At 45.0% G+C, this 27,239-nt stretch overlaps 1 protein-coding gene across 7 annotated transcripts in view; it reads right to left on the bottom strand.

Annotated features, from left to right (window-relative positions):
• DIP2B (disco interacting protein 2 homolog B) overlaps window positions 1–23,735 on the bottom strand; it is a 251,994-nt gene extending 228,259 nt beyond the window's left edge. For 6 of the 7 annotated variants that reach the window (XM_032144065.2, XM_032144063.2, XM_032144067.2 and 3 more), the window contains exon 1: window positions 23,483–23,709. In XM_032144065.2, the coding sequence (XP_031999956.1) occupies window positions 23,483–23,582 (100 nt within the window). In that variant the 5' untranslated portion in view covers window positions 23,583–23,709. Of the gene's footprint in view, window positions 1–23,482 lie in introns of all 7 variants that reach the window. The other variant, XM_032144066.1, reaches the window with a different exon arrangement.
• Window positions 23,736–27,239: the final 3,504 nt, after the last annotated feature.

A 27,239-nucleotide genomic window follows, 5' to 3' on the forward strand; every position in this document is an offset into this window, starting at 1 on the left:
TTCCTGGCAGAGACCCTGGGGACAGAGCCTACACTTCTCTACTCTTTAAAGCTGCCACCATCTAAAGAATTCCATTGGAATCTTCTCCCTGCAAAGTCCATTTGTTCACTGAACAAGTGTCTATTGAGTCTGCTATTCTAGGCACTAGAGAGACAGCAGGGGAACAAGACAGTAAAGTCTCTGCACTCAAAAAACAAACATTTTACTGAGGAAGAATCCAATCATATTAATAAATATATGAACGAGATCATTTCAAATGTTGGTATTAATTAGAAAATTTTAAACAGGAAAAAAAGAAAGTAAAAGACAGTGGTGAGATGAAGAATGATGGGAGGGGTTGCTAATTTAACCTTGGAGGTTCTCTAAGGAGGTTAACTTTGAACTGAGATAAAGTTGGAGCAGAACATTCTAGGACGAAGAAAAGCAAGGAACAAGACATAGAGGTGGCCAGGCATGGTAGTTCACGCCTGTAACCCCAGCACTTTGGGAGGCCAAGGTGGGAGGATGGCTTGAGCCTAGGAGTTCAAGGTGAGTCTGGGCAACAGAGTGAAATCCTGTAGCTACAAAATGTAAAAAAATTAGCAAGGTGTGATAGTGCAAACCTATAGTCTCAGCTACTAGGGAGGCTGAGGTGGGAGGATCTCTTGAGCCTGGGAGGTCAAGGCTGCAGTGAGCTCCGTATACACCACTGCACTCCAGCCTGGATGAGAGAGTGAGACCGTGTCTCAAAAAAAAAAAAAAGGGACCTAGAGGCAGCAACATGCATGGTGAGTTCAAGGAAGGAAAGAAATGCCTATTTTGTTCAAAGTATCATCTCATGATGACCACCATCTTTTAAATTGTGCCCACTAACCCTCTACCAGTATTCTCTGTACTTTTTTTTTTTTTTTTTTTGAGAAGACGGCTCGCTCTGTCACCCAGGCTGGATGGAGTGCGGTGGCTCGATCTCGGCTCACTGCAAGCTCCGCCTCCCGGGTTCACGCCATTCTCCTGCCTCAGCCTTCCAAGTAGCTGGGACTACAGGCGCCCAACACCACACCCAGCTAATTTTTTTGTATTTTTAGTAGAGATGGGATTTCACCATGTTAGCCAGGATGGTCTCAATCTCCTGACCTCGTGATCTGCCCGCCTCAGCCTCCCAAAGTGCTGGGATTACATGTGTGAGCCACCGTGCCCAGCCTTCTCTGTCCCTCTTAATGCTTTTTCTCCATTGAAATTTTTACCAAATGGCCAGCACAGAGGCTCACACCTGTAATCCCAACACTCTGCAGGGCACCAAGGGAAGAGGATTGCTCGAGCCCAAGAGTTTGAGACTAGCCTGGGAAACATGGCAAGACCCTGTATCTGCAAAAAATAAAAATTAGGCGGGCATGGTGGCACAGGCCTGGGGTCCTAGCTACTCAGGAGGCTGAGGGGGAGGATCTCTTGAGCCCAGGAAGAGGAAGCTGTAGTTGAGCCATGATCACACCACTACACTCCAACGTGGGTGACAGAGCAAGACCCTGTCTCAAAAAAAAATAAATAAAATAAATTTTTACCATCTAACAAGCAATACATATTACTTGTTGGCCAGGCGCGGTGGCTCACGCTTGTAATCCCAGCACTTTGGGAGGCCGAGGCGGGCGGATCACAAGGTCAGGAGATCGAGACCACGGTGAAACCCCGTCTCTACTAAAAATACAAAAAATTAGCCGGGAGTGGTGGCGGGCGCCTGTAGTCCCAGCTACTCGGAGAGGCTGAGGCAGGAGAATGGCGTGAACCCGGGAGGCGGAGCTTGCAGTGAGCCAAGATCGCGCCACTGCACTCCAGCCTGGGTGACAGAGCGAGACTCCGTCTCAAAAAAAAAAAAATACATATTACTTGTTATTCTGTCTACAGCTACAGATGTAAGCCCCCTAAGGGGAGGGGTGTTTGTCATGTTTATCACTGCTTTATCACCTGCACCTATGTGGCACATAGTAGGCACTCAATAAACACCAGATAAATCTAAAAAAAGGAAGAGGGAAGAGAGAATGGGGAGGACGGAGTGAGGCAGGGAGACAGGAGGAGAGGAGAGGGAAGAATAGGGAAGGAGAGAAGGGAGGAAGGAAAAGAGAAAGAAGAGTCAGCCAATGTGGCTGAAGCACAATGGGTGAGGGGAAAAGATGAGGGGTCAAGGCGGTGTAGGTCTTGTAGGCCATGGAAACATATCTGAATTATATTTTAAAGACAAACTGAATTCATGGAAGAGCTATAAAGCAGGGAAGTAATATGACCTAATTTGCAGTTTAAAAAGCTCTCTACCTGCTATGTGGAAAATGGGTTACAGAGAAGAAAGCTGGGACACCACCAGGTAAGGAGCTAAAGAAGCAAGAGTTGTGATGACATGGGCATGATCAGCAGTGACTCGGGATGGAAAGAAGTAGATTTAGAATATATTCTCAAGGTAGTACCAAAAAGGCTCACTGATGGACTTGATACAGAGAGGTGGACTGAAGGAAAGAGAGCAATCAAGGATGTGTTACCAATTTATGGCCTTTCAGTTCCAAATATACCCTCGCTGCTCTGTGAAAACTGAGATGGGCCCTTTAAATATTTTTCCTTTGACAGCTGCCATGATGTTAAACTTTGCCTATCCGTAGAGGACACTGGAAAGACATTGCAGGAAGGGGCTTTTCTTTCTAGCTCCAGTGTACTCCTCCTGGCAGGATAAACAGAATATCAACAAGTTCTGTATTCTGATGTCCTATGGAGTCCTCGTAAATTTATTTTAAAATCTTTTCTAATGTGAGGAAATTGGGAAGACAACTGAACTAAGCTAATACAACTTGTATGTTTTCACACATAATTGTTTTTCCTATATATATAAGAATTTGGGCATAGTATTCTGTTCATTCATCCTATTTTAAAGCTAATACCACACTGCTTTGAATACAGTAACTTTAGAATCTGTTTTAATATGTGGTAAGACAAGTATCACCTCATTATTCTGTTTCTAAATTTTCTTGGCTATTCTATTTATTCTTCCATGTGAACACTAAGATCATTTTATCTAATTCTCCATTCCCTAAAGAATCTTCCATTGGAGCTCTAATTGGACTCCCATTAAATTTATATATATCAGTCTTCTCATTCAGGAACACAGTACAGTTGGCCCTTCCACATCTTTGGGTTCCACATCCATGGATTAAACCAACCTCGAACTGAAAATAGTTGGAGGAAAAAAAGCCATCTGTACTGAACATGTACAGATTTCTTTTTCCTGTCATCACTCTCTGAACTATACAGCATAACAACTATTGACATAGTATTTTCACTGTATTAGGTACTATACAACTATGTAAGTAATCTAGAGATGATTTAAAGTATACAAGAGGATGTGCTTATGTTACATGCAAACATCATGCCATTTTTTAGCAGACTTGAGCACCCTTGGATTTTGGTAACTGAGGGGAGTCCCGGAACCAATCCCCCACAAAGAGAGGAACAACTGTATATATTTCCATTTTTTCAGATTCTGCTTTTATATCTTTAAAGTTTTACAATTTTCTTCATATAGATCTTATGCCTTTCTTACAATATTTAAGTATTGTATAATTTTTCTCTTTTTCCCAAATATATTCTAGGAAATATTTTATAATTTTTAACACTTTCATAAATATTTTTCTCCTCACCAATGCAGTTAATTCCCATTCTTCTCCTGCCAATATCCCAGTGACATCAAATAATGCTTTTACTTACCACCTATCCCCCACACTACCCTGTCACTGGGAATGTTTCGTTCAGACGACTAGGTTTTCTCATGCAATATGTTTCTTCTGGATCCTTACTTAGCATTTATATTACACATTCCTTGTCATTCTCAATATATACTATGTATATACAAGCAGGACCTGAAGTAACATTATTTTACTCAATGTTATGTTATAAAGAGGCTGAGAACAAAAACAAAAAAATCAATTCCCAGCCAGGGCCACTATCTGTGCGGCGTTTGCACATTCTCCCCACGTCTGTGTAGGTTTTCTCCAGGTACTCCAGTTTCCCCCATACCCTAAAGACGCATCCATTAGGTGAACTGGCACATTTAATTGTCCCAGTCTGAGTGTGTGTGTGTATGTGTGCGCCCTGCGATGGAAAAGTCCTTTCCCGGGCTGGTTCCCATCTTGTACCCTGAGCTGCTGGGATAGGTTCCTGCCTTCCCAGACCCTGAACTGGAATAACCAGATAAATAATTATCCTACTTGTTTTTATTAATCTTTCTTTCCATTTTTAAAAAATGTGGCCGGGTGTGGTGGCTCACACCTCTAATTCCAGCACTTTGGGAGGCCAAGGCGTGTGGATCACTTGAGGTCGGGAGTTCGAGACTAGCCTGATCAATATGGTAAAACCCTGTCTCTACCAAAAATATAAAAATTAGCTGGGTGTGGTGGCACATACCTGTAATCCCAGCTACTCGGGGGGCTGAGGCAGGAGAATCGCTTGAACCCCGAACACGGAGGTTGCAGTGAGCCAAGACTGTGCCACTGCACTCCAGTCTGGGTTTTTTTTAAAAAAATACAATATATAATATAAAATAAAATAAAAAATAAAAAATAAAATAAAATAAATAAAAAATGTTTGGGGGCTGGGCGTGGTGGCTCACGCCTGTAATCTCAACACTCTGGGAGGCAGAGGCAGGTGAATCCTTGAGCTCAGGAGTTCAAGAAGCCTGGGCAACATAGCAAAACCCTATCTCTACAAAAAATACAAAAATTAAGCCAGGCGCAGTGACTCACACCTGCAATCCCAACACTTTGGGAGGCCAAGGGGGGTGGATCACTTGAGGTCAGGAGTTCAAGACCAGCCTGGCTAACATGAGAAACCCCGTCTCTACTGAAAATACACAAATTAGCTGGGCGTGATGGTGACAGGTGCCTGTAATTCTAGCTACTCAGGAGGCTGAGGCACAAGAATCACTTGAACCTGGGAGATGGAGGTTGCAGTGAGCCGAGATGGGGCCACTGCACTCCAGTATGGGCAACAGAGTGTGAGACTCCATCTCAAAAAAAAAAAAAAAAAAAAAAGAAAGAAAAAGAAAGAAAGAAACCTAAAGTCTAACTGAGAAGGTAAAAATAACATAAATGAAACAAATAGTGGCAAATTAAGTGTTAAAACTGTTGCTGAGCTGGGCGCAGTGGCTCATGCCTATAATCCCAGCACTTTGGGAGGCTGAGGCGGGTGGATCACGAGGTCAAGAGTTCAAGACCAGCTTCACCAACAATGGTGAAACCCCACCTCTACTAAAAATACAAAAATTAGCAGGGTGTGGGGGTGCGCGCCTGTAATCTCAGCTACTCAGGAAGCTGAGGCAGGAGACTCAATTGAACCCGGGAGGCGGAGGTTGCAGTGACCCGACATCACGCCACTGTACTTCAGCCTGGGCGACAGAGGGAGACTCCATCGCAAATAAAAAAAAAATAAAAAGTTGCTGAATATAACAATAGTCTAAAAATAGAAGAGATTAATATGGACTAAAGCAGTCAGCAGGTTTCATGATGAGAGGAACGTCAGCCAGGCCTTAAAACAAGGGTTGGATTTTAATAGGAGAAAAAGCAGTCCTGACAGGGAAAATACTCGCTACAAACACAGAGACAGGAATGAGCTTGTCAAGAAAGAGTGAGGAAACCCATATGATTGTAATAGAAGAGTGTCAGATACTAGTAAGAAAAAAGGTAGACAGGGAGGCTGATGGCAGAATCTAGATTCATTCACTAGCTGAACCGAAAAGCATTTTCACTAAAGGACACTGTGTGCTGTCCTCATGCAGCTTACTTAGGGGAGATGAGAATATTTACACAAATAATAATTTCCTAACTTTAAGATAATTTTAAAAATAGCTATGATATAGGGGTAACATTAGAAATCAGAGCTCAGAGAACCGACAAATGGAGAAGTTATTTTTTTTAACAGGATGTTCATTTTCTAGTACTTCTCTTGGTCTTCTTGAAGAAAAACAAGCAAGAACTATGGAAGGAAAACTCATACCACTGCTTGTTCTACATGTTCAACTTAAAAATGAAAGTTTCTCCAAACCAGAGAGGAAGTCAAATAAATCATGAATGACTTTTTAAAATCTTAAGACAGTGTCTTTGCCTTTGTCACAGATTTACTAAACAAGAACTATCAGAAGCTTCTACCTAACAATTCCTTGCTGGGTTGATTTTTTTTAAAAGGAGATTCAGGCCGGGCGCGGTGGCTCACGCCTGTAGTCCCAGCACTTTGGAAGGCCGAGGCGGGCAGATCACGAGGTCACGAGTTCAAGAACAGCCTGGCCAACATGGTGAAACCCTGTCTCCACTAAAAACACAAAAATTAGCTGAGCGTGGTGGTGCGCACCTGTAATCTCAGCTACTGGGGAGGCTGAGGCAGGACAATGGCTTGAACCCAGGAGGTAGAGGTTGCAGTGAGCCGAGATCATGTCACTGCACTCCAGCCTGGGTGACAAGTAAGACTTCGTCTCAAAAAAGAAAAGGAGATTCAATGACAAGACTGGTCAGCACTATAAAATTTATTCATGCCTGAACTGAATTAAAAGCCACAAGTTGTGGCCCATGATTAACTTACAACAATATGATCTTACATCCTCAGAAAGAAAAAGAAAAAAAAATCTTGCAGATGCTTTAATGTATGCCTAAAAGCAACAGTCTTCCAAAAATAAAGGGTATTAGAGCCCTATTCCTTCACCAAAAAAAAAAAAACCTCCAAGAAAAACCAATTAATGTCATTCACAGAAACATCTACACTCATTTATACATTAATTTTTACATTAAACGTTAAATATCCTGGGGGAAAAAAGACTAAAAACTCTTTCTGCATCACAATGTAAGTATAGCCCTGTATCAATAGCCCAGAAGCTCGAGGCCTGTTCACAACACAGACCTTTCAAAGATGCTAGGCTAGACCTGTGGATTTTCATTTAGGGATGTCCCATGTAGCATCCAAAATATTATCATCCTGGGTTTCCCCTTTCAGCTTCTCATCATCTCCATCTCAATTCAAGGGAGAAAAAGTAACTTCACAACAAAAGACAAGTACATAAAATTACCTTTCACTTTATAGATGACCTTCATATTTTTTATCCTTTTAAGAAATAAAAGAGGCTCAGCATAGTGGCTCATGCCTGTAATCCCAACACTTTGGGAGGCCAAGGTGGGAGGATCGCTTGAGCCCAGGAGTTTAAGGCGAACCTGGGTAATACAGTGAGACCCCATCTCTGCAAAAATTTTAAGAAATAAGAAAAGAAATAAAAGTCACATCTTGCCAGTAGTTATACTGGTATGAAGGAAACCCTCCAAATGTAATCTACAGAGTGTTAACCCCGCTAGTTCCTGCAAAGCACGGTGAGAAATAACAAATTACACCCCTATACCTTTTTCTCTTGAGAATAAGATAGAACATTCCTATTCTTCTCTCTCCAGGGAGCCCTACCCCCAAAAAAATAAAGGCAGAGGCTGTGGCCAGGTGCAGCGGTTCATGCCTGTAATCCCAGAATTTTGGGCAGCCAAGGCAGGAGGACTGCTTGAGCCCAGGAGTTCAAGACCAGCCTGGGCAACAAAGTGAGACCCGTCTCTACAAAAAATAAAAAGTTAGCCAGGCATGGTGACATGGACCTGTAATCCCAGCTACTTGGAGGGTCGCTTGTGTACAGGACTTTGAGGTTGCAGTGGGTTAAGATCATGCCACTGCACTCTAGCTTGGGGGACAGACCAAGACCCTGTCTCAAAAAAACAAACAAAAACAAACAAAAAAAGACAGAAGTTGTATCCTAAGGAAAATGAGACATACCAGTTAAGATGCAGGAGAATTCTGCTGAAACTACTTGAAACAAGATTCAGGGAGATGGAGGTCAAAACGGCAGTGTGGAAACACCACAGGGCTTAGAACCAAACAGACTTGGTTTCCAATCCCAGCACACTGTACAGAAACCTATCTCTAGGAGTTGTTAAGATGAGAAACACATTTCAAAGACTTGCCCAAGGGCCGGGCATTGTGGCTCACGCCTGTAATCCCAGTACTTTGGGAGGCCGAGGTGGGCGATCACTTGCGGTCAGCCTGGCCAACATGGTGAAAGTCCATCTCTACTAAAATACAAAAATTAGCCGGGCACGGTAGCGGGTGCCTGTAATCCCAGCTACTCAGGAGGCTGAGGAAGTAGAATCGCTTGAACCCAGGAGGCGGAGGTTGCAGTGAGCTGAGGTCGCGCTATTGTACTCCAGCCTGGGCAATAAGAGATTCTGTCTCAAAAAAAAAGAAAAGTTGCCCAAGACCATAGGGAGTGTGAACCCAATTCAGCATGACTCTTAAATTCAGTGCTCCTTCCCAGTGCCATGCCTCCAGAATGCCACCTTATGGGAAATGTGTAACCACAGGTGGGAAGATACACGGTATGCAATGTTCAGGTGCTTTTTGCTACCTCAGTTCCCTCATCATCATTATGCTAATAGGAGCTATGTATTCAGCACCCACTTACTAGCCAGGCAAGGTAAACGAACTGCTAAGCACAGGACCTATTACATCATAAGCGCTCGTTAACTGATGACTACTTATACAGAGATTTAACTTCTTAAAAGAACTTAGAAAAGGAAACTGGAATGAAACAGAAGTTAACTGGAAACTCACAGGAAACTGAAACACAAGTTAACCGGGCAAAAAAAGGGGAAGAACATGCCAGCGTGGACATTTTAGAGAATGGCAATGTATACAAAAGCATACAAGTGAAAACAAGCACAGTGCATTCATGGAAGTGCAAGTCATCTGGCATGGCTAGAGAGCAGACAACAAATATAGACAGAGCAGGAAATGAGGTTAAAAAGGCAGGCAGGTCTTGGTATACAAAGAAAGATGCTTAAGAGTTTATCCTGTGACTGAGAGAAGCCAAGCAAAAGTACACAATTAGGTTTGTGTTTCAGAATGATCAATCAATGACAGGGTAGAGAAGGACCTACTGAAGGGAGAAGAGACTGAGACAGGCTGATGAGTTAGGAGACTACCTCATTAGTCTAAGCAAGAAATAAGTGCCTGAACTAACACTGGAATGGTATAGAAAACAGGAAGTAGAAACAAGAAGACTCAGTGATCCGTTAGAATACGGATCACAGGGCGAGGTGGCTCACACCTGTAATCTCAGCACTTTGGGAGGTCAAGACGGGTGGATCACCTTAGCCCAGGAGTGAGACCAGCCTGGGAAACACTGCAAAACCCCATCTCTATTTAAAAAAAAAAAAAAAAAACTTAATTAAAACAAATTTTTTGGCCAGGCGCGGTGGCTCACGCCTGTAATCCCAGCACTTTGGGAGGCCAAGGCCAGCGGATTACGAGGTCAGAAGATCGAGACCATCCTGGCTAACACGGTGAAACCCTGTCTCTACTAAAAAAATACAAAAAAATTAGCTGGGCATGGTGGCAGGTGCCTGTAGTCCCAGCTACTCAGGAGGCTAAGGCAGGAGAACGGCATGAACCCGGGAGGCGGATTTTGAGACGGAGTCTTGCTCTGTCGCCCAGGCTGGAATGCAATGGCACGATCTCGGCTCACTGCAGCCTCTGTCTCCTGGGTTCAAGCAATTCTCCTAACTCAGCCTAGCCTCCTGAGTAGCGGGGATTACAGGCACCCGCCACCACACCCAGTTAATTTTTGCATTTTTAGTACAGATGGGGTTTCGCCATGTTGGCCAGGCTAGTCTCGAACTCCTGACCTCAAGTGATCCGCCCACCTCGGCCTCCCAAAGTGCTGGGATTATAGGCATGAGCCACCGTGTCCGGCCAAAACAAAATTTTTTTAGAATATAAGGATGACTCTCAATTTTTTGACTTCGGTAAGTTACTATGGTCTGAATGTCAGTGTCCCCCAAAAATTCCTATGTTGGAACTTAATTCCCAATGTAAGAGATGGGGTCCAGGCACAGTGGCTCGCAGTCACAATCTCTGCACTTTGGGAGGCCAAGGTGGGAGTATCATTCATGGCCAGGGGTTTGAGACCAGTCTGGGAAACATAACGAGACCCCATCTCTACAAAAAATAAAAAATCAGGGCCGGGCGCGGTGGCTCACGCCTGTAATCCCAGCACTTTGGGAGGCCGAGGTGGGCGGATCATGAGGTCAGGAGATCGAGACCATCCTGGCTAACACGGTGAAACCCCGTCTCTACTAAAAATACAAAAAATTAGCCGGGCGTGGTGGCAGGCGCCTGTTGTCCCAGCTACTCAGGAGGCTGAGGCAGGAGAATGGCGGGAACCCGGGAGGCGGAGCTTGCAGTGAGCCGAGATCGCGCCACTGCACTCCAGCCTGGGCGACAGAGCAAGACTCTGTCTCAAAAAAAAAAAATAAATAAATAAATTAAAAAATAAAAAAATAAAAAATCAGCCAGGTGTGGTGGCACACGCCTGTAATCCCAGCTACTTGGGAGCCTGAGGTGGGAGGATCGCTTAAGCCCAGGAATCCAAGGCTACTGTGAGCTATGATCTCGCCACTGCACTCCAGCCTTGGTGACAAGCAAGACTCTCTCAATATAGAGATAAAGAGAGAGAGAGAGAGAGATGGTGCCTCTAGGAGGTGATTAGGTCATGAAAGAGGAGTGCTCATGAACAGGCTTAGTGCCCTTATAAAACAAACTTGAGGGAGCCTATCTGCCCCTCCCACCATGTGAAGATGCAACAAGAAGATGCCATCTCTGAAGTAGACAGCAGGCTCTCATCAGACAGTAAATCTTCTGACTTCTTCATCTATGACTTCCTAGCTTCTGAACTGTGAGCAATAAGTTTCTATCATTTATAATTTACCAAGTCTAAGGTATTTTGTCATAGCAGCAGAAATGGATGGAGACAGTAAGTGGACATTCTGAAATACAGGTATCTGTGAAGCAGGGAGGTGGGGGCAGGGGTGGAGGAGGAAGTTGAAACAGTCGTTTTAGACTTACCAAGTTAGCATGGGGGGAACCAATGGAATGTCTAGAGCAGAGCAAAGTCAGGGCTACAGATACAGACTAGGGAACCATGTGCACAGCCATGACCGCTGAAGCCCTAGGCATAGATGAGATTACTTATCTGTGTATGTAAAGTGAGGTGAAGAACAGACACAAATCTGAGGAATACCCTCATCAGGAGAAAGAAAGAGCAGAAGAAACCCCAGAGAGAGTACGAGGAAGGTTAGGAAGCCAGAAGGAAACTATGCCACAAAGGTTAGGAAGGGGAGAGTTTCATAAAGATACTGGTCCACAGTGTGGGGCCGGGCGTGGTGGCTCACGCCTGTAATCCCAGCATTTTGGAGGCCGAGGCGGGCGGATCACGAAGTCAGGAGTTTAAGACTAGCCTGGCCAACATGGTGAAACCCCATCTCTACTAAAATACAAAAATTAGCTGGGCGTGGTGGCAGGTGCCTGTTAATCCCAGCTACTTGAGAGGCTGAGGCAGGAGAATTGTTTTAACCCCGGAGAGGGGGTTGCAGTGAGCCGAGATTGTGCCATTGCACTCCAGCCTGGGAAACAGGGTGAGATTCCATCTAAAAAAAAAAAAAAAAAAAAATGGTCCACAGTGTACAATGCTGCAGAGAGAGATGCCATATCCAACAGGTTCTCTGCAGTCTGAAATTAGGAGTCAGTAGTAGCCTTGGAGACGTTGTTTCAGAGGCTTAATGAGGCAGGGGAAATGGACTGAGCAGTAAGCAAAGGTAAGAAATAAGAGGAAGGAAATGTAGGCCACACCTTTCAGGCTCGAGAGAGGGAGAGAGGGCCAGCACATGAAAGCAAGCATATTCTCATGCAAGACTGTGGCAAAGTTTTGTGTGTGCTTTTTTTAATGCTGGGAGGCTGGGCATGGTGGCTCACGCCTGTAATCCCAACGTTCTGGGAGGCTGAGGTGGGAAGATTATTTGAGCCCAGGAGTTCAAGACCAGCCTGGGCAACAAAGCAAGACCTTGTTGCTACAAAAAATTTAAAAATTAGCCAGGCATGGTAGAATGTACCTGTAGTCCCAACTACTTGAGAGGCTGAGGTGGGAGGATCACTTGAGCCCAGGAAGTCAAGGCTGCAGTGAGCACCCCACTACACTGCAGCCTGGGCAACACAGTGAGACCCTGTTTCAAAAACATAATGTATAGGCTGAAGGCAAAGAGTCAAGGGCCAAGTGGTAAGTGAGAGGTTGAAGATGAAAGAAACAAAGAGAGACTGTAAATGAACAGATCAATCAATAAAGTGAGATCCCAAGATCTCAAAAGAGAAGAGATGAGAGTAAGAACATGGAGGGACAGACCTTCGAACAGGAAGAGGACAGTTCCTCCTCTGAGAAAAGAAAGGAGATACGGGTGGAACTGATATAGATGAGTCTGCCAAGTGTTAGGGAGGGAAGCTGAGGGAGTCTGGTCTTCCTTCTAAACTAGTGAGAATGAAAGGTGATAATGCAACCAGGTGCAGTGGCTCACACCTGTAATCCCAGCACTTTGGGAGGCTAAGGCGGGCGGATCATGAGGTCAGGAGATCGAGACCACGGTGAAACCCCGTCTCTACTAAAAATACAAAAATTAGCCAGGCGTGGTGGCGGGTGCCTGTAGTCCCAGCTACTCTGGAGACTGAGGCAGGAGAATGGCGTGAACCTGGGAGGCGGAGCTTGCAGTGAGCCGAGATTGCGCCACTGCACTCCAGCCTGGGCCACAGCGCGAGACTCCATCTCAAAAAAAAAAAAAAAAGAAAGAAAAGTGATAATGCATAGGCTTGGTTAACTTTGCTTCATAGCTCTCTTTAAGAAACTGATGAAAGCTTTAGACCCAGATCCCAAAAAAGACACATAAGCACTCACACTCAAAATCCTGCATACAGCCAGGTGTGGTGGCTCATACCTGTAATCCCACCACTTTGGGAGGCCGAGGTGGGAGGACTGCTTGAGCCCAGGAGTTTAAGACCAGCCTGGGCAACATGGCAAGAGCCCATCTCTACAAAAAATTAAAAAATTAGCTGGGCACGGTGGCACACACCTGTGGCCCCAGCTACTTGGGAGGCTGAGGTGGAAGGATCACTTGATCCCAGGAGGTCAAGGCTGCAGTGAGCCACATTCACACCACTGCACTCCAGCCTGGGTGACAGAGCAAGACCCTGTCTCAACCCAAAAAAAAAAAAAAAATCCTGCACGTAATTTTAGAGTTTTCAGGTCCAACGAATCCAACCCACATATCCAAAGATTCAGACGGCTGTGACACTATGGAATTTCCAAAGAAATGGCCTTTCAGAACCTTTCTTACTCATAAAAGAGCATCCACACCAGAAAGTACCTTATGCACTATAAACACAAAGATACGAAAAACTCTCAATCCTCTATGATATAAACAATCAACAAAAAGAGACGGACCATTTGATGTGTACAAAAGTACTAACTTAGACCCTAAGGGTAAAGAATATAGGAAACCATCTCCACTTTTAGGAAACTTCGAATTCAAAGATAATTGAGGCCCAGCACAATTGCTCATGTCTGTAATCCCAGTGCTTTAGGAGGCTGAGGCAGGAGGATTGCTTGAGACCAGAAGATCAAGACCAGCCTGGGCAACATAGTGAGACCACTATCTCTACAAAAAAAATCAAATAAAATATTAGCCAGGCACTGGCCAGTATGGCAAAACCCTGTATCTACGAAAAATACAAAAATTAGCGGGGTGTGGTGGTGCATGCTTGTAATCCCAGCTACTTGGGAGGCTGAGGCACGAGAATCACTTCAACCTGGGAGGAGGATGTTTTGAGCCAAAATGGCACCACTGCACTCCAGCCTGGGCAACTCTGTCTCAAAAAAAAAAAAAAAAAAGAAAGAAAGAAAGAAAGAAAAGAAAAGAAGAAATTAGCCAGGCATCGTGGCGCACACCTGTAGTCAGAGTCAGGAAGATCACTTGAGCCCAGGAATTAGAGGCTGCAGTGAGCTACAATCACACCACTGGACTCCAGCCTGGATGACAGAGCAAGACTATCTTTAAGAAAAAGAAAAAAACGGCCGGGCGTGGTGGCTCACGCCTGTAATCCCAGCACTTCGGAAGGCCGAGGCGGGTGGATCACAAGGTCAGGAGATCGAAACCATCCTGGCTAACACGGTGAAACCCCATCTCTACTAAACAAAATACAAAAAATTAGCCAGGCTTGGTGGCGGGTGCCTGTAGTCCCAGCTACTTGGGAGGCTGAGGCAGCAGAATGGCATGAATCCGGGAGGTGGAGGTTGCAGTGAGCCAAGACTGCGCCACTGCACTCCAGCCTGGGCGACAGAGCAAGACTTTGTCTCAAAAATAAAAAATAAAAATAAAAAAGAAAAAGAAAAAGAAAAAAAACGCCAGGCACGGTGGCTCACACCTGTAATCCCAGCACTTTGGGAATCAGAGGTGGGCGGATCACCTGAGGTTGGGAGTTCAAGACCAGCCTGACCAACATAGAGAAACCCCGTCTCTACTAAAACTACAAAATTAGCTGGGCCTGATGGTGCATGCCTGTAATCCCAGCTACTCAGAAGGCTGAGGCAGGAGAATCGCTTGAACCCGGGAGGCGGAGGTTATGGTGAGCTGAGATCATGCCATTGCACTCCAGGCTGGGCAACAAGAGCATAACTCCATAAAAAAAAAAAAAAAAAAAAAAAAGACAACTGAGTGACAGAGCTTTAGATTTAGCAATGGTTTTAAATAAAAGTAGTATTTTTAAAAGATGAAAGATCAATCTGGAGCTAAAAAGAGACTACAATCAGACCAATTAAGTCTGAGAGGGCTCACGAAGGCTGGTGGTAAATAAACTAAGGAAAAGAAGATCAAGAAAACTTTTTTTTTTTGAGACAGAATCTCACTCTGTCTCCCAGGCTGGAGTGCAGTGGCATGATCTCAGCTCATTGCAACCTCCGCCTCCCAGGTTCAAGTGATTCTCCTGCCTCAGCCTCCCGAGTAGCTAGGATTACAGGCGCCTGCCACCATGCCCGGCTAGTTTTTGTATTTTTAGTAGAGACGGGGTTTCACCATGTTAGCCAGGCTGGTCTCAAACTCCTGACCTCAGGTGATCTGCCCACCTCAGCCTGCCAAAGTACCGGGATTGCAGGCGTGAGCCACCACGCCCAGCCAGAAAACTTTTGAAAGAGGAACTAAAAGGATATGTTCACTGAGGACGAGTAAGGGATAAGAAACGGAAGAGTAAAAACCATAGTTTCTGAAGGTTCTAAACATCCATATGTCCCTTTTCATAGCTTGTAGAAGCTAAGTCTCAGAAACCAAGCTTACATGTCACAGGCATTTGCCTCAACCTGTAGGCTCAGAAATGTACATATGCGAGATGTCGGTATGAAACAGACCAGCGAGTCTTCTGCTCTAGTCAACTGCTTGCAGTGACCCAACATGTACTGGACTAAGGGTATAGGTGCCAACAGGAACAACTGATGATGGAGTGAAGCCTTACTTTCAAAAAATTTATCACAAATTGATTCCATTCATCACTTCATATATAACCTTATTCTACGAAGTGACACAAGATATTAAAAACTGCCAAGTCTCCACGCATCCATTCGCTATCAGCAGCAATAAAGATTACATGTGCTGAGTGCTCACTGCATGCCATACTATACTCAGCTTTTCTATTATCTTACTTTAAACCTCCTTACAACTCCAAGGAGGGTGTCATTCCTTTTTGTTGATGTTGTTGAGACAGTGTCTCGCGCTGTCGCCCAGGCTGGAGTGCAGTGGTGCGGTCCCAGCTCACTGCAACCTCCGCCTCCCGGGTTCAAGCAATTCTCCTACCTCAGCCTCCCGAGTAGCTGGGACTACAGGTACATGCCGCCACACCTGGCTAATTTTTTTGTATTTTAGTAGAGACAGGGTTTCGCCATGTTGCCCAGGCTGGTCTCGAACTCCTGAGCTCAGGCAATCCACCCGGCTCCGCCTCCCAAAGTGCTGGGATTACAGGCAGGAGCCACTGCACACCACCGTCATTCCTTTTTTAAGTGTTGACGAAACTCATACCTGGGAGGTTAGACAGTTTGTCCAAGGTCACAGAGCTAATGATACAGACAGAACTTCAACCCAAGCCCACCAGAGGTCAAAATATGTGCTTCTCAAATGATTACACAACACTACCTTATGTCAAAATCAAGTTCCCAAAATAAAGACTTTATTTTTCAATTCAAATTGAAGTAACCAAAAATTTATCGTATTCCTAAAACAATAGAAGAAATAAATAGTTGCGAGTTATTTAAAATAAATTTCAGATACGAAGGACCTCTCTACAAGAGCTTACATTGAGGCTGGGTGCAGTGGCTCAAGCCTGTAATCCCGGGACTTTGGGAGGCCGATGCGGGCGGATCACCTGAGGTCAGGAGTTTGAGACCAGCCTGGCCAAGATGGCGAAACCCCATCTCTACTAAAAACACAAAAATTAGCCAGGCGTGGTGGCACAAGCCTGTGATCCCAGCTACTCAGGAGGCTGAGGCAGGAGAATCACTTGAACCCAGGAGGTGGAGGTTGCAGTGAGCAGAGATCACGCCACTACACTCCAGCCTGGGGGACAGAGCAAGACTCTATCTCAAAAAAAAAAAAAAGAGGTTACATTGAGCTAAGGCCAGACTCGGTGGCTCACACCTATAATCTCAGCACTTTGGGGGAGCCAAGGCAAAAGAAGCTCAGGAGTTTGAGACCAGCCTGGGCTGAACATAGTAAGACCTTGTCTCTATTTTTGGTTTTTTTTTTTTTTTTTTTTGAGACGGAGTCTCGCTCTGTTGCCAGGCTGGAGTGCAGTGACGTGATCTCAGCTCACTGAAACATCTGCCTCCTGAGTTCAAGCAATTCTCCTGCCTCAGCTTCCTGAGTAGCTGGAACTACAGGTGCAAGCCACCATGCCAAGCTAATTTTTGTATTTTTAGTAGAGACAAGATTTCACCATGTTGGCCAGGATGGTCTTGATCTCTTGACCTCGTGATCCGCCCTCCTCGGCCTCCCAAAGTGCTGGGATTACAGGCATGAGCCACTGTGCCCGGCCTCGTCTCTACTTTTAAAAAAAAAATTTTAAGAGATAAAATGAAAAGCAATTTAAATACTTAGAAAATTAGAAATATTTCTAAATACTAGAAAATATATGATTGGCCCGGCCTGGTGGCTCATGCCTGTAATCCCAGCACTTTGGGAGACCAAGGCAGGTGGATCATTTGAGGTCAGGAGTTCAAGACCAGCCTGGCCAACATAGTGAAACCCCATCTCTACTAAAAATATAAAAATTAGCCAGAGACGGTAGTGACATTTGCCTGTAGTCCCAGCTACTGGGGAGGCTGAGGCAGGAGAATCGCTTGAGCCTGGAGGCAGGGGTTGTGATGAGCCAAGATCGCACCACTGCACAGTCTAAGCGACAGAGTGAGACCCTGTCTCAAAAAAAAAAAATAGAAATCACACTGGTCAGGGATAGATTTACAAAAAAGACGGTACTTGAGCCTGGCACGGTGGCTCACACCTGTAATCCCAGCACTTTGGGAGGCCGAAGCAGGCGGATCACAAGGTCAAGAGTTCGAGTCAACTGGTGAAACCCCATCCTCTAAAGACACAAAAAATTAGCCGGGCGTGGTGGAGGGCACCTGTAATCTCAGCTACTCGGGAAGCTGAGGCCGGAGAATCGCTTGAACCCAGGAGGCGGAGGTTGTAGTGAGCCGAGATCATGCCATTGCACTCTAGCATGGGTGACAGGGACAGACTCCGTCTCAAAAAAAAAAAAAAAAAAGCCAGGCACGGTGGCTCATGCCTGTAATCCCAGTACTTTGGGAGGCCGAGGTGGGTAGATCACCTCAGGTTGGGAGTTCAAGACCAGCCTGACCAACATAGAGAAACCCCGTCTCTACTAAAAATACAAAATTAGCCAGGCATGGTGGCACATGCCTGTAATCCCAGCTACTCGGGAGGCTGAGGCAGAAGAATCGCTTGAACCCAGGAGGTGGAGGTTGTGGTAAGCTGAGATCGCACCATCACACTCCAGCCTGGGCAACAAGAGTGAAACTCCGTCTCAAAAAAAAAAAGATGGTACTTTAGCTGAACCCTTAAAGATTTATGTGAAAACTGTGCATATAAGCAAGAAGGAGCATTTCAAAGAGTATCCCTGAATTAGTCACATGAGAGAGAACCATGGAGAACTCTAGTAATTAGAATACAAACATAGTATGAAGGCCCTTTTTAGCCAGTCATATGAACTTTCAACCCTGAAGTGCTAAGTCTTACACGGCTAGGACAGAAAGTTGCAACCAAGGGCTGAGCTAAGCGTGACATGTTAATGATTTATCTTATTCAAAAATCCAGCTCAATGCCATGGGGCTGTCAAACAACAACATTAATTTTTCAAAATACACACCAGAACAAGGGTATCCACACAAGCCATTCTTTTCAATAAGGTGAATCATTCTTCCAGTGAATTTGTCTGTAACTTCTCTTCTGGAACTGCCCTCAAAACCAGTTTACAATCATTCTGATTTTTTTGACAATCACAACTAAAATCAGTTTATAATCACTCTAATTTTTTCAGTCACAACTAGTTTGGGTTCTAAAAGAATATTAACCAGCTTTTCTCTACTTGATTCCAAGTGACCTATAAATGAAACTCTACCCTAAAAGAATTGAAATCTGCCACCATGAGGATTTTCAAAGGAATGTGTCACAGACTCTGACAGTAATTCTGAAGATGGGCTCCTGCCCACCAAACACACACATGCAAGTTCCAGAGGTAGATCGCTTAGATAATGCCCATTCTCGGTTATTTAAAAATCTACATTCCTGCTTTCCTTAATACTCCTAGCATCAGGTGTTACAACTGCTTAGACAGAACTTTATAAAGGTGTATCCTACAAATCTATGACTAAGCTATGGATTTCGGGATAAGTGGCCCTGTTTCCCATTATAGGTAAAGCAGGAGGGATTTACCAGTTTTATGGTGGCTTAAGTCTACCTGCCCCCTTCTGAAACTGTAAAATCTTTATCCAACATCTCTTCCTTTTCCTCTTCAACTCTCCCACCTCTTCCCCATTAAAAGTCACTGCAATTCCTAGGAAGCAGCCTTCTCTTATCCCTTTGCCTTCGTGGTAGACCCTGTGCCACGCTTTAAGGACCACAAAGCTACGTGATGAAACAGGCAGGAGAAAGGGAGGATGTGACTATGTTTACTGTTTGTGCTCAGAGAAGTGTTCAAACAAGAAAAGGGAGGATCCCTTCCTGTGAGTGTTATTTTATCTTAAATACATTTCCAGTTGTCATCTTTGGACTGTTCTCAGACACTGAAAGACTTGAGCTCCTTCCTGCATGCCACAGAAGTATAGGAACATTCTTCTTCGCGTTGCACTTAGGCTGAACTGCACAGGCTAAATTACAGCCCGCTCTACTAGCCACACAATCCAATCTCGTATTTATAATTCTCTTCTGTCTCTCACAACAATGATAAAGCAGATAGCTTCCTCTTTTCTTAGAAGGCAGCCTCTGTACCTAACTCCACCATGGTCATGCACTGTTTTGTTGGCAGTTTTCAATGATTTCCCTGCCAGACTCAGAGCTTCTTAAAAGCTACCAGGGTATCCTGCTCACTTGCACACAGTAGGCACAAAATACACGTCTGCTGAACTGAATGCTTGAGTAATGGATTTGAAAGAGATTTCAGAGAGAGAATCAACACCGTGGTATAGAACTGTTTAGGGCCAGGTGCAGTGGCTCACACCTGTAATCCCAGCACTTCAGGAGGCCAAGGCAGGCGGATCATCTGAGGTCGGGAGATCAGGACCCGCCTGACCAACATGGAGAAAACCCGTCTCTACTACAAAATTAGCCGGGTGTGGTGGCACATGCCTGTAATCCCAGCTACTCAGAAAGACTGAGGCAGGAGAATCACCTGAACCCGGGAGGCAGAGGTTGCAGTGAGCTGAGATCATACCATTTCACTCCAGCCTGGGCAACAAGCAAAACCCAAAAAAAAAAAAAAAAAAAAAAAAAGGTAGCATTTCCTTAGAGTAAAAATTAGTTAACAGCTTGTGCAACGACAGCACAGATATTTAAATCATTCCAATGTCATCGTCACATGACGGCTTAGGATAATGACACTTATTAGGTATGCAGCTTTAGACAAAACAATCTTTCTGAGTACAAGTTTTCCCTTCTGTTAAGCCAAGAGTTGCAGTGAGCCGAGACCGACTGCATCAGCCTGGCGACAGACCAGACCCTCTCAAAAAAAAAAAAAAAAAAAAAAAAAAAAATTTAAGCAAATTAATTCTCCCCATTAGTGCTACTTTATGTACATATACTTGACTAGACCATATACGTAAGTCCAAACAACAGAGCTGTCAAGCATATAATAATAAAATCTGTGGATCATTAAAAATTTCAGTCACAAAAATACTTGCAGAAACCTTCCACCTATTCAACTCGTCTATAGAAAAGCTTATCCTTATGTGGAAATTCAATTTTTAAATGATTTCCAGGCAGTTTCAGCCTGTTCTTTTTGTGACAGAAGCAGGTTTTAACCAAGAAGCTGCCTGGTGACCTGCCTGAAGCACCAGACACATCACAGGGCTCTGCAACATGCTCTGCGGCAAAGAGCCCAAAGCAGGCACAAACCTGCATTTCAGCACAGAGTTGGCTGATCTATTGCCAAAGCCTGCAGCTGAAAATACAGGCAAGCACAGAGAAAATTCTTTAACAGCATACAGCTCAGATTATTGCTATGATTAGGACCAATGACAGACTGAACCTTAAAAAAAAAAAAAAGAAAAAATGAAAATAGAGAAATGAGTGCACCAGTGTCAGCAAGGCATGATAAACACACAGTTAAAAGCATCTTTGGTGGTGGCTCACGCCTGTAATTCTAACACTTTGGGAGGCTGAGGTGGGTGGATCATTTGAGGTCAGGAGTTTAAGATCAGCCTGGCCAACCAACATGGTGAAACCCCGTCTCCACTAAAAATACAAAAAAAATTAGCCCGGCAGTAGTGGCGCTTGCCTGTAATCCCAGCTACTGGGGATGCTGAGGCAGGAGAACTGCTTGACCCTGGGAGGCGGAGGTTGCAGTAAGCTGACATCGGGCAACAGTGTGAGACTCCATCTCAAAAAAACCAACCAAACAAACAAAAGAAAAGCATCTAAAAAAAAAAAAAAGGCAAAGTACTTATGTTAGAGCACAGTAACTGTAGATAAAATGCAAAACAAACAAAACTTAGCTCCAAATATGCTACAGACACCACAAATAACACCACACTACACAGATACGGGGACTTTTGGATTATTTTAACTTCACTTGAATTCCTAACGTCTATCTACTTCTCCAGCCAACCATCTCCTATACTTTAAGCAAGAAAGATGACCAATATGCTGACACTGCAGGCCCAAGTTTTTCAATTGTATTTTTTCCAGAGTCATCCATTGCTAAAATAGATGAAATACGAGAAGTGTAGTATATCTATAAGAAACAAACTCAAACCAAGTCAGATGCCAACCGAAATAATCCTTCATTGGAAAGCAAACCATGCACCTGTCCTTAAAATGTTTAAGCCTTGGCATTCACAATTTGTAGAAGTTTCACACCTTTCTGAAGGAGAGAGAGGTGAGCTAATCAGTGTGGGTCCTAGAAATAGTTCCTCAGAATGTTTCCGGACATTCTAGAGATGTCTAGAAACACCCAGAGATGTAAACAACAATCAGCTGGAAGCAGATATACCCAGAATAAGGAGCTTCCAGGATTTCCCTCTCCGTGTGAAAGCAATCAACTCCTATTTTTAATCTCCCTCTGACGTAAGCATCCAGGCAAACCTCTCTCTAATCAAAGCTAGATGATCTGTTACTTTCAAATAGCAGTTTTAAGAGTCAGATTTTAATGCAAGTCAACACAGATTTAATGTCAATGCTTTAGTCTAGGAGAAGAATGAGTTATCTTGAGAGACAGAATTGATGGTAATGCAAAAAGCCCCTCGATTTTCGAAGCGGGGGGAACTTAAAGAAATTTGCATTTAAACAAACTAAGCCTCAGCCATTCAAAGTGTACCGCAAATGGATTCATCTGGTGACTATTTCAAACAAAGGTATAACTGCGCAGACAAACCCAAAGGATTCCTATCTTCTTAAACACTTCACAGAAACAAACTAATCTAATACCAGTGATTCCCGGGACTGGCCGAAGAATAACTTGAAAATTGGATTAATTGAAAAATAACACGTTGATAGTTAAGCACAGGTATAAACAGCACTTCCCTACACATTGGGTTATTAAAAAGGTTATTAAAAATAATTATTTCCTTCAATGCCCAACAGGATTTATAACATTCAACTCTATTTTTGGTTTTTCATTGTAAAGGATTCTCAGAGGGGAGGGAACCATAATGCCTTAATAAGTAAACAATAAGTAATGTTTAATAAGCTCCTGGGAGTTGGTCACATTCTTCTTTTCCAATCAAGAGTTTTTGATCCACTTGAAAAATGCTAGTGAAGAGGGCCTTCCACAAGGAACTCAATAAGAATATGCAACTCTGGAGACACAATCAAAGTACTGGTATCAAGCTTGGAGAAAATGCTGCTTTTGTCTCAGGGGCAGCCAGTGATAAAAACAGGAACTTCACACAGAACTGATCACAACTGCCCCACAAGCCTGATCACATGCCCACAACGGAGCACTGTGTTTCTCTCATTGTTGTACAAGGAGTTCTCTAATAACAGTGGCTTGATTTATTCCATTTTTTTAAATTCTGAAAATAAATCGAACCCTCCCTGTCCCAATCCATTGTCAAAAGGAAGAATGTCTGCCAGGATTTGCAAGTAAACGGTAGCCTCCTCTCCTTCCCTCTTCAAAGACTCCAAAAGGTGACCAGATGCGGAAAATTCAGCCGGAGTAACAGGCACCAGGGGAAAAAAACCTCTTATGACAAAGGTGGTCTAAAAGCAGCACCGTGTCTCTCTCTGGGTTAATGCCACTGCTTCTTATCTTCCTAGGACCCTAAATGGCTCACCCGCTTCTGTCTCACTCCTGTCACTGGGGAGGCATCGCGCATTGTTAAAGGAAAGAGAAGAAATGCTGCTGCGGATTTCCCATGTGTCTTTCTCTTTTTGAAAGGGGGAAGGGGGGCTGGAACAAGGCGTGGAGCCCTCCACGAAAAGGGGAGAGGAAAGGAGAAAGCTGTCAGCCACCCTCCTCGCAGCCCTCCCCCTCACCCCACCTGGCCCAGACTCCTGGGCAGAAGCGGGATGGCGCAGCTTTGTCTCGGGTTTTGGGGGGCAGGAAGCGCAGAAGCAGTGTGGGCCCGGGAGGACCTCTTCCACAAGCCCTTACTGAGTCCCCTCCATGGGAAAACAATGAAAGCCACAGGAAACCACTTAGTGGGGTGGGAGAGGAGGGAAGACGGTCGTGGAGTGCCAGGCCAGGTTCTCTGCACCCTCGTCCCCCTCGCCGCACGGCCGCCAGGGCGCGCGGCGGGGACCTGTCTCCCCAGTCGCCGCGATCCGCAGGGCCCCGGGCGCCCTCTCCCCGGCCCGGCTCCTACCCTCCGAGAGCTCCAGCTCCAGCTCCGCCAGCTGCGCCCGCACTTCAGGCGGCAGCGCCGCCACCGCGGCCGGCGACGGCTCCAGGCCTCGTTCCGCCATCCCGGCTCCGCCAGCCACACTCCGGAAGACAAGAGAGGGGGCCGAAGGAGGGACGGACAGACGCGGGCCCACACCCGGCTACAGGATCCGGCTCCGGCCGCCGAGCGCCACCAGCACCGCCGCCGCCGCCGCCGCCATGAGCAAAGGTCACGTGAGCGCGACGGCCACGCCCCCGGCCAGGAAGACGCACCGCCTCCTCAGCGCAGTCAGGCTGAAGACGCACATGCTTACGGCGCCCTCTACTGGGAGGCTACCAGAACGACGGGCCCAAGCCCGCCACTCGAATTTCCCTGCGCGAAATGGGCTCATGGTATGGACCGTCGGCTTTACCACGGTAGTGTGGACACATAGCATTTACCTTTCACTCTCGAGCAAGTTTTTAGGGGTCCCAGGCCTTACTTTTTCCAATACTAGACTTAGCAATGTATGTCTGTCGTGTCCTTTACTCCATTTCCCCTGATTAATACCTGCCCATTTATAAAAACCTAATCACAGGCCACCTCCTTCGCTGTGGCTCCTGGTCCTATCTGCCAGGAGCTCTCTGTTTCTGTTTCAGTTTTAGCTTTTAAAAAGACAGGCGCGGTGGCTCACGCCTGTAATCCTAGCACTTTGGGAGGCTGAGGCAGGTGGATCACCTGAGGTTAAGAGTACTAGGCCAGCCGGCCGGGCGCGGTGGCTCACGCCTGTAATCCCAGCACTCTGGGAGGCCGAGACGGGTGGATCACGAGGTCAGGAGATCGAGACCATCCTGGCTAACACGGTGAAACCCCATCTCTACTAAAAATACAAAAAAAAATTAGCCGGGCGTGATGGCGGGCGCCTGTAGTCCCAGCTACTCGGAGGCTAAGGCAGGAGAATGGCGTGAACCCGGGAGGCAGAGCTTGCAGTGAGCCGAGATCGCGCCACTGCACTCCAGCCTGAGCGACAGAGCGAGACTCCGTCTCAAAAAAAAAAAAGAGTACTAGGCCAGCCTGGCCAACATGGTGAAACCCCGTCTCTACTAAAAACACAAAAATTAGCCAGGAGTAGTGGCACATGCCTGTAATCCCGGCTACTTGGGGGAGCTGAGGTAGGAACGTCTTTTGAACCCAGGAGGCGAAGGTTGCAGTGAGCTGAGATCACAGCCACTGCACTCCAGCCTGGGCAACACAGTGAAACTATCTCAAAAAAAAAAAGTGAAGGCCGGGCGTGGTCCCTCCCATCTGTAATCCCAGCACTTTGGGAGGCTGAGGCAGGCAGATCACCTGAGGTCAGGAGTTCGAGATCAGCATGACCAATATGGTGAAACCCCGCATCTACTAAAAATACAAAAATTAGCTGGGCATGGTGGCATGTGCCCGTAATCCCAGCTACTCAGGTGGCTGAGACAGGAGAATCGCTTGAACTTGGGAGGTGGAGGTTGCGGTAAGCCCAGATTGCACCACTGCACTCCAGCCTGGGCAACAAGAGCGAAACTCCGTTTCAAAAAAAAAAAAAAAAAGAAAAAGAAAAACTGGATGAAGCATACACAAGAATTATCTGTACTATCTTTGCAACTTTTCAGTAAATTTAAAACTATTCTAAAGTAAAACGTTTATTTAAAATTATAGAAGCTTAGAACAAACTTGAGAGATCCTCCTACCTCAGCCTCCCAAAGTGCTGGGATTACAGGCATGAGCCACCTCATCCAGCCTTTACTGCATTCTTCTACCAAATTATTCTACCTTTTTGCTAAATTATTCCTTATATTGTCTTTATTTATTTCTAATGATTTATTCTTTACCTTAATCTTTTTGTCTAGGTATTATTGTTGTACCAGCCTTTTTAATTACTACTTGCTGACTTTTTTTAGTCTTTTATTTTCAACTTTTGTCTGTGACTCTGTGTGTAACAAATTAATTAAATCCATTTATGTTCATTTAATATAATTATTGATATATTAGGACTTATTTCTTCATTCTTGTTAAATGTTTTCTGTTTATCAATCTCTGTCTTTGCTTCCCGCCCCCCCCCCCCCACTTTTTCTCCTATTGTTAAATTAGTAAAGTGTTAGTACTTCTTTGTTCTTCTGGTTTGGAAGGTACAGATTATACTGCTATTGTTTCTGTGACTATTTTAAAAGTTTAACATTAAATTTTTCTCCGAGGCCAGGTGTGGTGGCTCATGCTTTTGGAGAAAACCTTTTAAAAATTAACAAACAAAAATATACTATGTTTATACTGTGTCACCAATTTTTTTTTTTAGACAGTCTTGCTCTGTCACCCAGGCTAGAGTGCAGTGATGCAATCTCAGCTTACTACAACCTCTGCCTCCGGGGTTCAAGTGGTTTTCCTGCCTCAGCCTCCCAAGTAGCTGTAATTACAGGCAACCGCCACCATGCCTGGCTAATTTTTGTATTTTTAGTATTTTTAGTAGAGATGTGGTTTTACCATGTTGGCCAGGCTGGTCTCGGACTCCTGACCTCAAGTGATCCACTGGCCTCAGCCTCCCAAACTTCTGGGATTACAGGCGTGAGCCACTGCACCAGCGCCTTTACCAGTGCTATTTATTTCTTCGTGTGAACTCAGGCTATTGTCTAATAATCTTTCATTTCAACCTGAATGGCTCACATTGCAGGGCAAGTGACAAATTCAGTTATTGTTTATCTGGGAATGTCTGCATTCTCCATCATTTTTCTTTTTCTTTTTCTTTTTTTTTTTTTTCTTTTTTGAGACAGGGTCTTGCCCTGTCACTCAGGCTGGGGTGCAGTGGCACCATGTTGGCTTGCTGCAACTTCAATCTCCTGGGCTTAAGTAATCCTCCCACCTCAGCCTCCCAAGTATCTGGAATTATAAGTGCATGCCTCTACGCTCGGCTGATTTTTTACTTTTTTGTAGACATGAGGTCTCACTATGTTGCCCAGGCTGGTCTCAAACTCTTGGGCTCAAGTGATCCTCTCCTCGGCCTCTCAAAGTGCTGAGATTACAGGCATGAGCCACCACACCTGGCCTCTCCTTCATTTTTGAGGTATAGTTTTGTGGATATGTAATTGTTGGTTGACAATATTTTTTAGCATTTTGAATGTCTTTCCACTGCCTTCTGGGCTCCATGGTTTCTTTTTTATTATTATTATCTTTGACATGGAGTTTCGCTCCTGTTGCCCGGGCTAGAGTGCAATGGTGAGATCTCGTCTCACTGCAGCCTCAGCCTCCAGGTTCAAGCAATTCTCCTGCCTCAGCCTCCCGAGTACCTGGGATTACAGGCATGCCCCACCATGCCTGGCTAATATTGTATTTTTAGTAGAGATGGGGTTTCTCCATGTTGGTCAGGCTGGTCTCAAACTCCCGACCTCAGGTAATACGCCCACCTCGGCCTCCCAAAGTGCTGGGATTATAGGCGTGCGCCACCATGCCCAGCTGGGCTTCATGGTTTCTGATGAGAAGTCAGTTATTAATTTTGTTGAGGATCCCTTATACATGATGAGTTGCCTTTTTCTTTTTGCTGTATTCAATATTCTCTCTGTTGTGTCTTTTGGCAGTTTGACCATAATGTGCCTAGGTGTGGATCTCTTTGAGTTTATTCTTCTTGGAGTTAACAGACCTTGAATGTGCACATTAATATTCTTTATCAAATTTGAGAAGTTTTCAGGGATTATTTCTTCAAATAAGCATTTTTTTTCCTTTAGAAACAGAGTCTCAC

Source organism: Hylobates moloch, unplaced genomic scaffold, assembly GCF_009828535.3.
Source record: "Hylobates moloch isolate HMO894 unplaced genomic scaffold, HMol_V3 SCAFFOLD_22, whole genome shotgun sequence".
Lineage (NCBI taxonomy): Eukaryota > Metazoa > Chordata > Mammalia > Primates > Hylobatidae > Hylobates > Hylobates moloch.